This window comes from Lichenostomus cassidix, chromosome 2 (genome assembly GCF_008360975.1).
Source record: "Lichenostomus cassidix isolate B80296 chromosome 2, HeHo_3.0, whole genome shotgun sequence".
NCBI classification, from domain to species: Eukaryota; Metazoa; Chordata; class Aves; order Passeriformes; family Meliphagidae; genus Lichenostomus; species Lichenostomus cassidix.
In genome coordinates this window covers 100,823,322-100,839,406 of record NC_139482.1, presented here as the reverse complement: position 1 = coordinate 100,839,406, position 16,085 = coordinate 100,823,322, and the positions used below count along the sequence as shown (strand labels likewise).

General features: G+C 44.5%; 1 protein-coding gene across 9 annotated transcripts in view; it reads left to right on the top strand.

The window, feature by feature from the left end:
* Positions 1–935: 935 nt before the first annotated feature.
* MTCL1 (microtubule crosslinking factor 1) overlaps positions 936–16,085 on the top strand; it is a 102,880-nt gene continuing 87,730 nt past the window's right edge. For 6 of the 9 annotated variants that reach the window (XM_085052565.1, XM_085052560.1, XM_085052559.1 and 3 more), the window contains exons 1-3: positions 937–1,997; positions 13,182–13,406; positions 14,890–15,048. In XM_085052565.1, coding sequence (XP_084908691.1) covers positions 1,137–1,997; positions 13,182–13,406; positions 14,890–15,048 — 1,245 coding nt within the window. In that variant the 5' untranslated portion in view covers positions 937–1,136. Of the gene's footprint in view, positions 1,998–13,181; positions 13,407–14,889; positions 15,049–16,085 lie in introns of all 9 variants that reach the window. The other 3 variants (XM_085052563.1, XM_085052561.1, XM_085052566.1) reach the window with 1 other exon arrangement.

The window sequence follows — 16,085 nt, the reverse complement described above, 5'->3', positions numbered from 1 at the left end:
AGGTCCGCTGTGCCCAAGCGGAAGAATCAGAAACATCCCGGCTGGTGCTGCTCTGCTCTCCCCATTAAGGTTGTGCCTCCTTCCCACGCCTGAGCCTCTCCCTTTCATTTACTCTCCGGGTACTTTGCAAGTGTAAGGGCTGCAATTTCATATCCCCGTGTTTCAAAAGTCCGGGTCCGTGTCTTTTGTAGTTCAGCCAGAGCCAGGAACTTGCTGATATCCTCGGATACTCGGCTCTGCCTCTAGGTGAACCTGTACCTGCCTTGAGCAGAGAGATAATGCGGTGGCTGTTGTTTTGTTGCTGCTTAGTCCCACGATAGACCGTTTTCACGAAGTCTTAGCTCTGAGGGGGGGCTGGGGAGGGGAATGAACGGGCAAGGCTATATAGCTCATGGCTGGAAAACCAAAATTTCTCCCTAGATGAGGCTTTCTGATGGGAAGAGGCTGGCAGAGGCGTCCCTATAATAAAGCGAGCGAGGAAAGTAGTTTGCCGGGCGGGAGGAGAGCAGCCTGGCTGGCTGACAGAGGGGGCGGATCCTGCGCACGGGCGGGCAGCGCCGAGTCGGAGCGGCCCCGGCAGCCGCGGGGCTATTTCAGGAGCCGGGCGGAGGCGGCGGCTGGAGCCGGAGCTGGAGCTGGAACCGGGGCTCGGGGCAGTGATGGGGTTAGCGGCGCCGGTGGGCTGAGTGGGGGGCTTGCAAGTAGAGGCGAAGGCAGCCGGAAAACACGTCTTTGCTTCGGATTGAGGGGAAAAGGATCGGTTTTTTGGGCTGCATCACAACTTGAGCAGCATCAAGCTGAGCCAGGTGGAGAGGGGAAGGAGAAGCAGGAGAAGGAGGAGACGGCTGCCGCCGGGGGATTTGGGCTCGATTTATTGAAACAAATCAGTGCTCGGGAGAGAGCGGCGAGGAGGAGGAGGAGGAGGAGAAGGTGGGGGTGGGGGGGCAGGAAGAGGGGGATCGAGAAAGAAAAGTGTGAGGGCTGTGGCTGGGAGAAACAGAAGTGATGAGAGAGCGAGCAGGGAGGCTGGAGGAGGCTGCCCGTCCTGTCGCCGCGCCCCGCGGGGACCGCCGCTCCTGCCGCCGCCGGGCGCCCCCGCGGCCGCCGCTGCCGCCCCGCCGCCCCCGGCCCGCGCCATGGAGGCGCTGAACGGCCCCGGCCCGGGGCCCGGCGACGCGCTGCGGCCGCCGCCGCCTTCGCCCGGCCACCACCACCCGCACGCCGAGAAGAAGCGGCCGCACCGCGCCCCGTCGCCCGCCAGACCCTTTCTCAAGGACCTGCACTCCCGCGCCGCCGCCAAGCCTCCGCCCGCGCCCCCCAAGTCCCCCGGCCTCCCCGCCCGGGCGCCCTCGTCGCCGCACCCGGGCGCCCACCAGCCCTCCGCGGGGCTCCTGGCGGCGCCCGGCCGCCTCTCCCGCCGCCCCGCCGCCCCGGGGGGCAAGGCGGCCGCAGCCGCCGTCAGCGCCGTCGGCAGGGCGGGCGCCAAGGCCGCCCCCTGCGCCAAGCGGGCAGCCCGCGGTCCGGAGCCGGGGCCCGGCGGCCGGGGCGCGGGGCGGCAGCCCGGCGGGGAGGCGGCCCCGCCGCCCGGCAAGGGCAGGAAGGCGAAGCGGGGCGCCGCGGCGGGCAGCGGCCATGCGGCGGCGGCGCTGGCCCGAGTCGGCCACACGGACAGCAGCTCCGACCTCTCCGACTGCCCCTCCGAGCCGCTCTCCGACGAGCAGCGCCTGGCTCCGGCAGCCAGCAGCGACGCCGAGTCCGGCACCGGCTCCAGCGACAAGGAGCGGGAGCCGCCCGCCGCTCATCCCGGCGCCGAGCCCCCCCGCGCCGGCCACGGCCCCGGGCGCGGAGCTCCGCCGGCCCTCGGCTCCCGCGGGGATGCGCTGCCTGCGGCCACGGGCGGGGGCCGAGTCCCGAGCCGCGGGGAGCCGCCGCCGGCGGCCCCGGAGGAGCTGCAGCGGGAGGTGGAGGAGCTGCGCTCGGAGAACGAGTACCTCAAGGTGAGTGAGCATCGCCCGCGGATCCCTGCTTCGGCGGGGAGGGGAAGGGAATGGAAGGGAAGGGGGCGGCAGCGGTAGAAGCGCGGCCCCTCCTGCCCGGCACTGCGGGCACCGCGCTGGGGGTGCCGAGTGGATTCACGCTGCCTGAAGTCACCTCCCGTGGAACCCCCTGCCCCCGCAGGACCAAACGCCAGATTTTACCAGCGGGAGAGAAATAGAGGCAGGGAGAACCAGCGGGGAGCCTCGGCCCCCTTCTCCCCCGCCCCCGCGGAGCGGGACCGCGGCACGGCTTAAGCGCAGATAAGGGACTAAAGCGTGTGATCGCGGCTCCCTGCAAAGCCCGGTTTGTGGGGGCTGGATGAGCGTCAGGCCGGTGCAACATGTACCGTGGCAATGTGGCGTTTGGTTGACGTGGTGGTAGCTCAGCAAACCCCGATTCTTTCTAAAGCATCATAAACACTCCACTGGTTAGCAGGACTTTGCTTTCCAGGAACTGTTTTCCTCAGTATCAGCCTTTACGGAAAGCCAAAGAAACAGGTTCCCTCATTTGGTGTGGAAAGGGTGACAGCATTATGTACTCTGCTTATTCTGTTACTTTGTCACTGGAAGGTGAAGCCACTTACTGTGAAGTACTAATAAAAAGAGCAGCAAGAAAAAAGTGTCATTGCATCCTTTTACAGGTAGGAAAGTACATCGGTATTAATCCCTCCTCGGAAAAACAGGGAAGCTAAATTCAGGCGAGCTCAGAGCTGGGTTGACCTGTGGGAACCTTTAGTTGGACTTGTATTTACAATCTGATCTTTTGGCAGAGCAAAGAAGCTACATCCATAAAGATCTATAAATAAGATAAACTGAGATAATCCTGTAACCACAGCCACTGTTTGACTCTGCCTCTGGGGAGAACAATCTTTGTTCCCTTATTTTGGAAACACCCTGTTGTCAAGCAAAATAACCATGGAAATCCATGTAAATCTAGGATTCTTACTCGAATAAGAAACTGGAGTTTGGTGTATAACCTTGGGAGAGATGAGTGGTAAAGATACCGGCTAGGCTCGTTAAGGGGTTTTGGCTAAGGGACAAGGAACAATATTCAGCATAGCAAAAGGGTAACAGCAGGGGTGCTGCAAGGTTCTTTGCCGGGTCTGGTGCTGCTTAGTGAACTGGAAAAAAGAATGAGCAATGATACAGCAAAATTTGCAGATGACATTAAGTTTTTCTAGCTTAATTCAAGTCCAGCAGAGATCAGACAGAACTTAATCATAACTTTAACCCCTGAGAAATGTGTGAAGGCAGAGGATGGTAAATAAATCTTACTATTCAAAATCTGAAGCACTTGGAGGGAAGAAGGACTGAGTATGCACTTTTCTGTTTAAATGTGCTGTGTTTATTCAGGAGCATCATGAGAAAAGGAGCAATGAAAACCTGGAAAAATTGTATTACAGTGGGAACTGAACAGAGGCTAGCTAAGAAAATCTGGCAATATTTTATAGGACTGTAGCTGTTGCACAGGTCAGTGAGTGTACCTGAAATACTGTGGACACTGCTGGTCATCTAGAAAAGGATAATGCAAAACTAGACCAATAAAAATTACTGGCTCATAGCAAAGCTTTTATAGCACTCATTGGATGGGAAACTGGAGTGTGGTAGGGAAATGTAATAGTCTATAAAAAGATGAGCAGCATAGAGAGTCTTTATCACAAGCTTCTGTTATATTTGACAGACTAGAATCAAGAGGAGAGGTAATGAAATTAGAATTGATAATAGGAATCACTTAAGGAGTAGGTAACTGGCACTGCCATTAAAAGTCACGAAGTCCAGGAGCATTTCCTTGCACTACAGGATTTGCACAAGTATATAAGTATTACATACTTGAACCCACTACAAAGTGTGTATCAAGCCCTCTTTCCTTACACTGAAAGTAATTTTTAACTATGGGAAACTGAAAAAAAAAAAAGTTTGTCTGAATTGTCTAGGACTGACCCCTGTTAGGGTGTCCCACCTGAGGAACTCTGCGATTATGGGACCTAGCTGACAGTGGCAAGTCTTAGGTAAAGAACTTTATTTTGCTTCATTCAAAATTTTTCACTCTGTGCAACAGTGTCTTCAGATCTTTCACCTTGATGCTCTATCATCTATTGCAATTGTGTCCCAACCCCTTTTTTGATTTGGATTGTGACTTTTTCATGCTAAAAAGTATTTCTGAGACCAGTAGAATACTAGAGACTGGTTTCTTTTGTGGACATGTGCTGGTGCCTGGAAAGCCATGAGCTCACACTATTGCCTCTTTTGTGGGAAATGAGTACGTTGTCTGCTTTCCTTGGCCACCTGGGTGCATGAGGTTTTAGTTCTGTTCCTCTCTCAAAACAGCTGGAAACAACCCAGTGGTGCAAAAATTATCAGGAGGCTTCCCAAACCTCATTTTCCTTTTCTAGGAAAACCTATAGAAAACTTCTGCAAATTAAAACCACAGCATTGCCTGAGTTGTTTACTTGTGGGTTTGTTCCATGTGTTTTTTACAATGCAGTTCTCTTGGTTGGCTTTGGAGTGAGTTGTGTTTCTCCAGAGGGGACTAAGGGATAACAGGGATGCTGTCAACTGTAAATAGACAAATGATTAGATAAATCCCAGAAGAAACTGTTAATTTCCTGAGTATGGCTGTATGCCAAATTTTGTAGTTTTCACTCCTCCTTATCCCTCCCTGCAGCTGGAGTGCAGCAGTAAGTGCACATAATAAAGTCTTTCTTGGTAAATTTTACTTTCACTTAGGAAGGTCTTTCATGTGTCTATAACACAGGTTATAGAAGATATACACACACAGCCTTAGTGCTAAAGATTACTGGGGATTAATGTGTTATCAGAAAGAAAAAAAAAAACAAACAACCCACAATCATTTGTTTTTGTTTCTACACACCAAGTACTAGAAAGTCTCCCAGAACGCAGAGCAAGTTGCTGCTTCTGCAAACATCTCAGACTTCATATACTATGAGCCAGATTTTAACCTGATATCAAGCTTCCACCTTATAAATTTCTAGGTCTGTCTTTATGCTAGATAAGGCTTTGGCTCTAGCGATGGCTAACTAGCTGCAAAGATAAGCCTGTAGGTCAAGTGGTTGAGAAGTGTTTACATTGAGAAATCTCCATCACTGATTTCAGTTTCATGCATTCCTTGAATGACCTTATTTCAGCTACCTAGGGGGGAAGGCTGTAATAGTACAGCAGCATTTAAAAGTAAATCACTTGTTTGTTGATGTCTAAGAGAGAAAATTTGTCACGGTACCTGACTTTGTAGGAGCAGGAGATCCTTGGGAACTGCTAGAAGCAGGAAAAATTTTAGTTATTACTAGTAAAACCTGTTAGTAGTAGCAAAATACTACCCACACAAGGGGTTGATTTTCAAGTTTACTTTAAAGTGTCCAGCGCATGGAGAAGTGTCATTCACTATGTGAGTCCTTGGAAAACTTGGAAAGAAGACTTTTGTGGTGTGGAGCCCTCAGAAGGGTGAGAGATCTTAAGGAAGAGGGCCCAAATTTTAGCAGTTTGACATGTTTTTGCTTTGTCTCAGCCAAACTTTAATTTAGACCGTGTTAATGAAATGAATGTGCTAGCAGAAGCAGCAGCGGTGTTTCAGTCACGACACACGCCCCTTTTCTCTTTGCATCCTTCATGGCCATAATGTGAAAGCAGCCTCCTACATGAGGCATGACACTTCCTACAGCCCTTAAAATAAAACTGGTGCTTGCTGAGCTTTTCTTTACCTGGCCTTCTCTTTGTGCCTGTGCTGGTCCAAGTTCAACATGCCAGAAATGCTGCTACAGTGTGGAGTAGCACAGAAATGTACTATCTTGGATTTATTAGATAACTGCCTTGTTTGTCTTGCTTTGTCTTTTTTTCATTCTATATTCATTTGTAATTGTGACATATTCTGGATATGAATTGACTAAGGGACCACTCCAGGCCCCTTATTCCACTCTGATGCATCTAAACTATGTTCATTTTTGTTTAAAATCACAATGTGTGTCACATGAGGTTATATTGTATTTCTTTGCTCACTTGAAACTGTAGCTCTGTGCGCTGTAGGCTTACACCACTCAGGGGGAGTAATTCCTCCGCTTCTTCTATTAACCTGCAGGGATTTGCAGATGTCAAAGGGTTTTGTGGAGCAAAAGCGATGCAAAGTGATGGCACCGATTTTTTTCCGTTTAGTGAGGGGTTACCAGGGTTAGCAAAATAAAGCTCGTCCCGCATCTCTGCTTGACATGCTGCTTCTCCCACCTGGCCACTGGCGGCCCCGAGGAGAAGGGAAGGTGATAACCCTGCCCGGGGCACAAACCCCCCGGGGCTGGGCTCAGCCGGAGCGACGGTCAGCTGTCGGAGGAGATGTCACTTTGCGGGAAGAATAGCGAGGCCATGTGCCTTGTTAGCTCCAGCTGTGTCCCCGCCAGACCCCACCCTGCCTGGAGGATGAGCTGTGTGATGCATCAGGCAATAGTTTGCCTCGGTGGCCCTCACTAGATGAGCGCTCGAACAGCTTCATCAGCCCCAGTCGAGGATATGTGCTGAAACAACACTGTAACTAATACTTGAATGAAGCAGGAAAGCTCCAGATGCTGCTCTCGGTCTCAGGTGCTGCAAACCTAAACCAGCCCTGAAGTCAACAGGTGCTCACGGTCCTAGGAGTTTTCAGTTCTCATCTTTTTTTGTGCACAAGCTGCAGACGATGTTAGATTGGTTCATGACTTGTAAAGCAGTCTGATTTGAGAGCTAAATAATAACATCAGGGGCCCAGGGACTTCAGGTTCATTAACATATTTTGCAAGAGGCAAAAATAATGGTGGTTGCTTTCTTCCCAATCAAAGCCTTTTAGAGCATATTTATCCCTGCTGCAGTTCTGCTGTAGAGGGATATGGGGGATGTGTTTATTCCTTAGCAGCAGCAGCATCTCCTACATATAGACTGTTAGAGTTATTTAAAACATGAAAACAGAGATTATGTAAAATCACAGTTCATGAATCTTAGATTTATCGGGCACTTTCTAGAAGCCTGGATTCGCCAGTGTTATAGCAGCTACCCACTGTAATCTCCACTCTTCCTCTCTACCTCACTCTCCCCTCCTTTGATTTAATGTATATTAAATAATTTTTATTTAGAAAATAGTACTGACATAATCTATAAATATGACTTTTGGCTAAATTGACATTTTTTTGCATATACAATTGAATTTCATCCTTCATTTGCATTTTCTTAAATACTATAAAGTTTATTGATTTTGCTTGTTTTTGTCCTTAGTTTGCAGATATTTTCAAGTTAGTGTATAGCTTCTGGACACTGATGTGTTCTAATTCACTGTAGCCTAAACACTTTGCCAGTATGCGTAACTGTAAACACATAGTAATGAATTCAGCATCCATGTATCTTTTATGCTATTTTATTGCATATTTTCTCCCAAATAATAATTTTCTTTCTTTCTTTTTTTTTTTTTTAACTAGTGTTTGGGTTCCACTATTTAATCTCTAGTCGTGCATTTTCTCAGTGAAGGTAGATCAGCAGGCTGACCTAACAGCAAGAGATGCAGGTGACCCTTCCTCTGTATTTTTGCAATAAGACCACTGTCTTACTTTGGACTGCATTTAGTCTGGCCCCTTGAACAAAACATCCCCATTTTGCATAAGTTTTAAAGCTGTCCGGAGGACTCAAGTAATGCAGCACACTTGGTGCACCCTTGGAGTGTGGGTCTCTGTTTTATTTCAGAAGGAATCCATATCTTGCATGCTCTGGGGACAGTGTACAGTTGGTGGAGATGATTGGAAAATTTATTTTCAAACCTCATTACAGATCATAACCAGACTGGCCGGGTAGACAGAGCCCATAAGTTATGCAAATATTCCTGGTCATTTCAGTGGGAATGACTCAGATGAGTATGGGTTACTCTGTAACAGCTACATGGCCTGAGTTTTTCTCTCTCTTTCTCTCTCTTTCTCTCTCTCTCTCTCTCTCTCTCTTTTTTTTTTTTTTAAAGAATCATAAACAAGGCATATTCCTATAATTTGTCCTTAATTATACTTCATTATAATTAAATCAATAATGAACAAGCATTACATCAGTAAAGGTATTAATGAGACAATGGCTTCTCTTCTCACAGACAAGTCTTCAATTTGCACAGTACAGACAGAGAATGACCTATCAGTATGTATTTGGGCTACACAGTGATGGAAATTGCACACAAGGCTTTCCCCCTTTCAGCCAGTTCACTTTGGCTTGGTACACTGGCAGGGAAACAGGGAATCCTAATTCCGTTGCTTTTACTCTGAAGTCTTGGGGAATCTTGCAAAGAGAGCTGGTATTTGTGTGTGGCCTTTTGTTCCTACAGCCACCCTGTGACTCTCAGATGGGTGAGTCCTATTAGATCCCAAATAGCTGGCCTTTAGGAAGTCATTTGGGTCAAGTGAAATCATAAGCTGAAAGACTCAGGAGTTGGTGCAAATTGGATTTCTACTGCAAATTTAGAAAGAGCTGCCAGTTTGAAAACACACTTCAATTTGTTTATTCTGATGACCAGAGTGACATAGGGAAAGAAAAGCAGTTTAACTTTTCCTAAACAATATTCTTTCTTCCAGGACTCTCTGCCTCGTGCTATTCATACTGAAAGTAATAGCATAATTACCATTAAATTAAAAGGGATCAAGAGGAGGCTTTCATCCCCTTCAGGGATGTACAGCAAAGTGAAGCTTCTGATGCCAGCATTTAACCTCCCAATTTCAATTGCCACTTTGGGGTGCTGGAGCAGGTCCTCCCTGTTTAAAGAAGGGAGCAGCTCTCCATTTTTAAATGAACAAAGAGGGATGGCCGCTTTCTTGCCTGTTTGTTTTAATTACTTTTAAGTGCCTATTCTGGTCTCTTTCTTCAGTTTTACAATATTAAAACCTACAATATGAAGCTCAATACCTCCTGAGAGAAAGAGCTTTAATTCTAACTCACAATAATAATAGTAGTAAGAACAATACATTTTAATTAAGTCAAGGGTTTGGCTTATCTGTTGTTTCCATCTGCCTTGCAGCCAGAGCATCCTTTTTTTGCAAACCACCATGCTGGGAGTTTTGGCTTTGCAGCATTTACCTTTGATTTCTCAAATGATTGACATGTTTTCCTTCAAAGCAGTAGTTTGCCAGTTTAGTAAGTAGGACCATCATAGTTTCAGTTATCATTTCCCCTTCCATGGGTCTTTAACTCAGCTTTCTTCGTTTTCTGTGCACTGATCACTTTAGAAGAGGAGTTTAAGGTGTTCTGATGTTCCAGGTGCAATTGTAACAGTTCTGACTTAGGATCTGCTAACATACAGTTTCAGTGTCCCCAGCAGAATCACAAGTACTTGCCAAGGAGAATAAGCTTTTAAGAAATGGAAGCATCTACACCCTTGTCACTGGCCTTGTGGCCTGTATAGAGAGCAAGATTGTGTCTTTGTTGTAACTAAACTGTTGTGGTTTAGTTAAAGGTTATCCCAATATCTACAATTGTGTGCTGGCTGACATACAAAATCTGAGCTAGATTTTCCAGAGGTGACATGTTCCTCTCTATATGTTTATTATATAAAAATAGGACTTCATGTTGCTACTCAAAAAGATTTAATCTGTCTGATTTAATCTGGGTCTCTTCCTCTCTGGGCTGGACAGACTACATAGGTTCAAGCCCCAAGCACTGGAGCAATACAGCAGAAAATGGGCTGATGCTGCGTGCAGCCTGTACAATGAGCTTTCTGCTCCTTATACAGTCAAAATTGTTTGTGGCCTCATGTTGCCTTGTTTTAAAGCTCATCCAAAGGATGCTGTATCTCTAAATACAAGTAGTCAGGACATAGTTTGATTTCTATGTGAAAATTTTGGGAGTAGAAGAAAAATTAATTGCGGAAAAGAAACTCAGTTCAGTATAAAAAAAATCTGAGAGGAGAACTGTGTGAGATTTTAAAGTACAGCTTCCTCTGTATTCTTGTATTCTAAATTTTAATTTATCTGCAAAATTACACTAGAGAAAACTGTGTTTTTATAACCAAAGGCAAGCATAACAAAAAAGAAAACAAAATAAAATACACGGACTTGCAAAATCAGAGTCGTGCTGATAAGGGACATTGAGAAAACTTTGGTTTACCAGGAGGTTAAAGACAGTCCTGTCTCCTGAAACATAGTTCATGCCAATGTTTGCAACCCTTTGAGGAACTTTTTTGGTGTAAGGAAAGACATTGGATTCAAGTCTCCAACAGAGACAGAGTGACTTTTATGGCAGGGAGAACTTCCATGCCCATAGAGGGGATTTGGGAATATTCAATTTCAGTGGGATGAGTGTTTCAGGAATTGGGTTGTTTAAAATTATGTGAGTTTCACTTTCCAAATTTGGTTGCAATAAATCCTTTGAAATCAAATATTGTTTATTATTTGTCTCTAAAAGCCAACCAGATCTACTAACAACAAAATCTGATAAGGAGGAAGTTTAAGAGATGAGCAATGACATTATAATTGCAGGTTACTTTATACATGAAAGCCCTTCCTTAGTTCTTAAATCTAAAGATCGGATTATAAACCAGATCCCATCAATTTGTTGATGACACTTGTTTTTCTTTATTGTGGATTTGTGTTTCAAAATTTTAATTTACAACCAAATTACAAATCTAACATTACCATTCTGAAGATGACATAAAAAAGTTAATTGAGCTTAAACCTCATTGGGATAAATTCAACACCTAAGTCTGCAGATAAACCCTAAGAAATAACTCTGATTCTGTGCATTCCATAGACCTGTGTTAGCTCTGGCAGGTAAAAACTCTACTTTTGGTATGAGTACCTTAGCCAAAATACCTCATTAATAAGCTGCTAATGCACAAGTGTACTCCTTTTCTTAGGTTCAAAAGCCACTGCTACTCTCTAATCAGTTTCTAAAACCTTGACATTTTCTCCTTCATCTCTTATCTTCACTGGGTAAACTTTTACTTTTCCTCTTGAAAGTGTCTATAAATGTGAAGCATAGTAATAAGTGTGTGCAAAGAAAAGAAAAACATGTCTCATCCCCAATCCAATCAAGCATGCATTGCTATGTTTTTCTTTTTAAAAATATATCTAATTTATCCAAACTTCACCTGTGCATCAGCTGTAAACTGGCCAGAGTATTTGGCTGTGTCTTGAGGAGGAGTAGATAGGGCCTGGATCCTAAATTTTTTGAAATAATCCTGCTGAGTTTGGTCTGCAGAGCTCATTTGCTTCCTTGAAGTCTGCTGTTTGTGCTTAATTAATGTATTTGGAACTTCTGAGGATGTTATTGCTGCGAGGGTAACCTCGATGACTGTGCTTACACTATTCCTTTTCAGACAGTGTATGGTGTGAGTATGATCCAGCTCACTGGGGAGTAACCCTTGAGCTTATCCATCCACATAAATATCCTGCTCCTGCAGCTGTCCCGGGGAGACTGTGGGACAGGATGCTCCAGCAGCAGAAATCTGAGTGTATTGAGAATGTACAATGACAGAGTGGGCTTGTGAGAAAACTTCTCTGTCCTTTCAGAGCTTGTAGGGAGAACTGAGTGGGACCCTGTGTGGGCTCTATAGGTGGGTCAAAGCCTCACTGGTGAGCCCAGAGTTGTCATTTTGGAAATAGCAGGCCTTGTGCACACCCAAAATTTATGCTGGCTCAACTAACTGAAATTAAACCATAGCCGTATAAATACTGGAGTTTTTATACATGGATGGGATTTTGCTAAAAATAACGCTGTAATTCTAACATAACTAACAATGGTGAAGAAGTTCTACCCATCTTCCTTTGGTCAGGACTGTGCTCAGGGACAAGATCTGCCCCACATTTGTTGTCAAAGCTACAGTGAAGCAAGATTAATATGTCAGCCTGGTTATGCCCTGGGAAGAGGGAATGGCTGAGAGGACTGCCAGGAGAGTATGGACAGATGTGTTCATGCAGAGACTGGACTGGAATGGTTCAGCCAGGGGCAGGGGGGCCTTTGTCAAGGGCACTGACTTCACAGCAGTGTCCTCCCCACCTGAGACAAGTGTGAAATGTTCTCTAGCCATCCTTGGTATTTCAAGTGTGAAATAATCTCCAGCCATTCTTGGTATTTCAAGAGTGATTTACAGATCTGAAGTGAGGTCACAGTGCAGCTAGCTCAAGTGCAAGTTTTCCTGAAATCTTTTTTAAACCAAGTTTTCCACAGAAAAGTTTTCTTTATAATATCAAATGCAATTTTAAAGAAACCAAATAAAAAGTAATAGTTAATTTCAAAAGTTCTCCTCCTGGCTCTTTTTCTTGATTTTTTCCCCTCTGGCTTTGTTCAAAGTTTTTAGAATCATATTTTTGTCTCTCATGCAGTAGTTTAATACGTTGTACCCCTCTGCTTGGAAGACCTTTATAACAGTTCTAGCTTTGGAGCTTCAGTCATGCACAGATTAAATAAATGGCAATGATAGAGCTTATCCTGTTCAGCTGTAAATCTTTAATCTGACTTTAGAGAGCAAGTGCCACTCATGGTGTAATGTGGAATTGGGACAGTTCATGATGCCCAGAAAAGAACGAGCAGGTGATTCCCACGTGCACAGGTTTTGTTTTGTTCCTGTGGTCCTGTTATTGAGATGCCTGTGCACACAACAAAAACCCACTTTCTCCTGCACACAACCCATGTGTCATTAACCCGACACACTGTGTTAGGCTCAGATGGGACAGCATTTCAATATGGACCAGTTCAGTATTTGTTGTAAAACATTTTTCAAGGGAAAATTTCATTTTTAGTAGGTGTTGGTTGTTAAAAGGCAGACCACACAGAGATGTTAAGGTACTTGGTTAAGCAGGTTTATTGTAGTCTAAATACAGCAAGGAGTCAGTTCATGTAGTGGTAAAGTATCATACACTTTTAATTTTAATTTGAGATGGTAAAAAGAAGGTTACCAATTTCAGGAGACATGAGCATCTGGTTTGTTTTTAATTATCAAAGCAGTTGAAAGAAATATGACAAGAATTCATAAATTTAGTTCAGCATAATTACCCAATGTTGGGTAAAAACTTCTGTTCCTGTGACTTCTGGAGCAGCGTGTTGCAGTCTGTATAATATCATTAATGTGGTATCCTAGCGAGCATGTTTCCTATTTTGCTCCCATGGGTGAGATTTAGAGGTATGATGGAGCACTGTTTTGACTTCTCACAGGATGAGCTGGATGAACTTCGGGCTGAAATGGAAGAAATGCGTGACAGCTATTTAGAGGAAGATGTTTACCAGCTGCAGGAGCTCCGGCGAGAGCTGGACCGGGCAAACAAGAATTGCCGCATTCTGCAATATCGTCTCAGGAAAGCAGAACAGAAAAGCTTGAAAGTTGCACAAACAGGCCATGTGGATGGAGAGCTCATTAGGAGCCTGGAACAAGATTTAAAGGTGGGTTGAGAGATTCATGTTCACAGCAAGAGAACAGACTGTGATGTGGCTTTCTGCAATGGAAGTGAGGGTGACACATGAAACAAGTAATAGTTCTCCAAATGTCAGGAGCAGTTCCCTTCTGCTGTGGTGGAGAACAAATATTCAGGTCATCATCATAAAGAGATGTGTCAGTTAGTAAAAAAACATGTGTTTAGGTTCAAAATGAAAGAAATACAGTCAAGTTACATTTGTGCATTTGAAAGATTTAAAGGGTCTTGTTCTACTTGTTTCACTGAAAACCTTAGCTTTGCAATACTGTATAAACAAAACCTGATACGCTTTTTCCAGTTCATGCTGTTTCCTTCCTTTTCACTTCTTACTTATGCCAAGTAACTGGAAAAAAAAAGTCTAAATTGCATTTCTTAGTGTCTAGTGAGTTACTTATAACAGGAACAGACTGTTATAATATTTTCGCAGGGCAGATAAAGAATCAAAATGCTCTTTCCATAGAAACACAAATCTCTGTATAAATTATATTCATACTGAATCAGTTTTTATATCTTTCAGAAATGTTTCCATCAAGACCAAGTAAAGCTTTGTATAGGCATGATGTTTATCTAGCTTTACTCATCTTTCTTAATATTGCTATCTTGTAGCTGTTGTTAAAATGTCTTCTGTAGAGACGGACTGCTTGCAACTGGAATTATTAAGAATATTGTACTTAAAAATGCAAAACATAAAACCTTCTGGAAATGAGAGTAACATATCAAGGCATGAAACCTTTTGAAATGTCAGACCTAATTTTTTCTCTAATGGTGAAAATCAAGTTATAACCTTATAACAATAGCAGTGATACATTACTCAGTACCTAGATTTGAATGAAAGAGATATTGAGTGGTTTTAGTTGGTTGGCTTTGGTTTTACTGACTTCTTGCAATTCCTTAATTCTTCATGTTGTATGATGTATCACCTTTACAAATGTTTTTGCAGTAAATATCTATTCTTGTTAGGTTGCACTCAGAAAACCTGAGCTAGCATATATTTCTGTGCTTTCATATCCCTCTTGCCTAGTTGTGATTGCTGCTAAAGCAGCAAGTTTGTGTGGATGAGACTGCTGCATGCACGTTGCTTTGATCGATGGCCCGTCAGCTTTACAGCACAATTCCTTGTCTCTGGCTTTATCCCTGTGATATGCTGGGACTTTGATGGGCAGGTTTGGTATCTGCTTGTTTCCTACCACTGTTCATGGCATTGCCTTAGCATAATGTGGAGAGGGAGCTGGAAATGGGTAATCAAATATATTTTCATTCTGGATTTCTTCATTAGAAATGAATATTCACTTTGGTACTTAGAAGGCTTGGAGTGCTCCATCAACATTGTCATAATTGAATTAAAAATCTCTTGGCTGTCCAGGGCTGTAATATGCTTCTTACTGTAGGAGACATGCTGTAGCTGTTCCTCCTCATGGATGATCTTCATGCATTTGTGCTCTTTTTACCAGGTAGCCAAAGATGTTTCTGTCAGACTGCACCATGAGCTGGAGAGTGTGGAGGAGAAACGAGTTAAAGCAGAAGATGAAAATGAAGTCCTTCGGCAGCAAATCATTGAGGTGGAAGTATCCAAGCAGACACTGCAAAATGAGCTGGACAAGTTAAAAGAGGTAAGCAATTGTCAGGAAAGCCTTGCAGAGCAGTATTGCTGGGTTAGACTGGAAATTTGGCACACAGGTGCCTTAGACTAACTCTCACATGAAATGCTTGCTGATATTGCTTGTACAACTGCCCCAAAGGTTTCCTTTGTTATATGTCCCAGATACATCACCGGTGATTTAGAATCAATAGGGATGTAGATGAGTGATGCTCCACTTTTTGTCTGTGGCTTCTCACAAGGTTTCTGTCCCATTTTAAACTGTCTCCTTAAAACTCTCTTCCTGCTGGAGCAGAACTCTCTTTGATTCGACTCCAGCTAGCTGTGGCTCTTTACACAGACTGGGACTTCCACCTACTTGAAAGTCAAATGAGGTGTGCATGACTTGTCTCTGAGAGCAGGGCTCAGATAGGCAAGCCGCTGTTTTGGCTGGTACTCCTCAGTGGTGGCAGTGGAGCCATCAGCATGAGCTAGGCAGCAGGAATGTGGTCTGTAATGTATAAATAACATTGCACTTCAGGCACAGAATCGCTGTCTCTTGAGAAAAGGGATCATTTCAACTGGTGCTGACACGTAGTCATACTGGGTGAAGTGATGATCCTTGGAAGCAAGCTAAGGAGCAAGGGACCATAAAGGAAAGCCAAATACCAGGCACAGCTCTTTGCTGGAGCCTACATCCCAATCTGTAGTGGTATTTCTGTTCCCTTAACAGTACAGCAGATTGGCAGCTCACAGTCCCTGCTCTGTTTTAAACCAGATTGAGATAGAGCATTTAAACATAATGAGGTAAGGCATTTATCCTCTGAGCCCTGGTCAGATTTAGAGAGCTGGTGCAATTATGTGTTATTTTAATCTTTCCAACATTACTTGTGAGTCAACTGGCACAAAGCCTGGCTCAGTTTTATAAGGACAACCTCTATTAATTTCTCTGTGCATTTGAGTTATGAGTAGTTCAGTGCAAGAGCTTTGGATTGTTTTGTACCTAACAGAACAGATCATCAGCTGGTATCCATATCAGTGTTGCTTAGATCACTTTTGAACCTGACACAA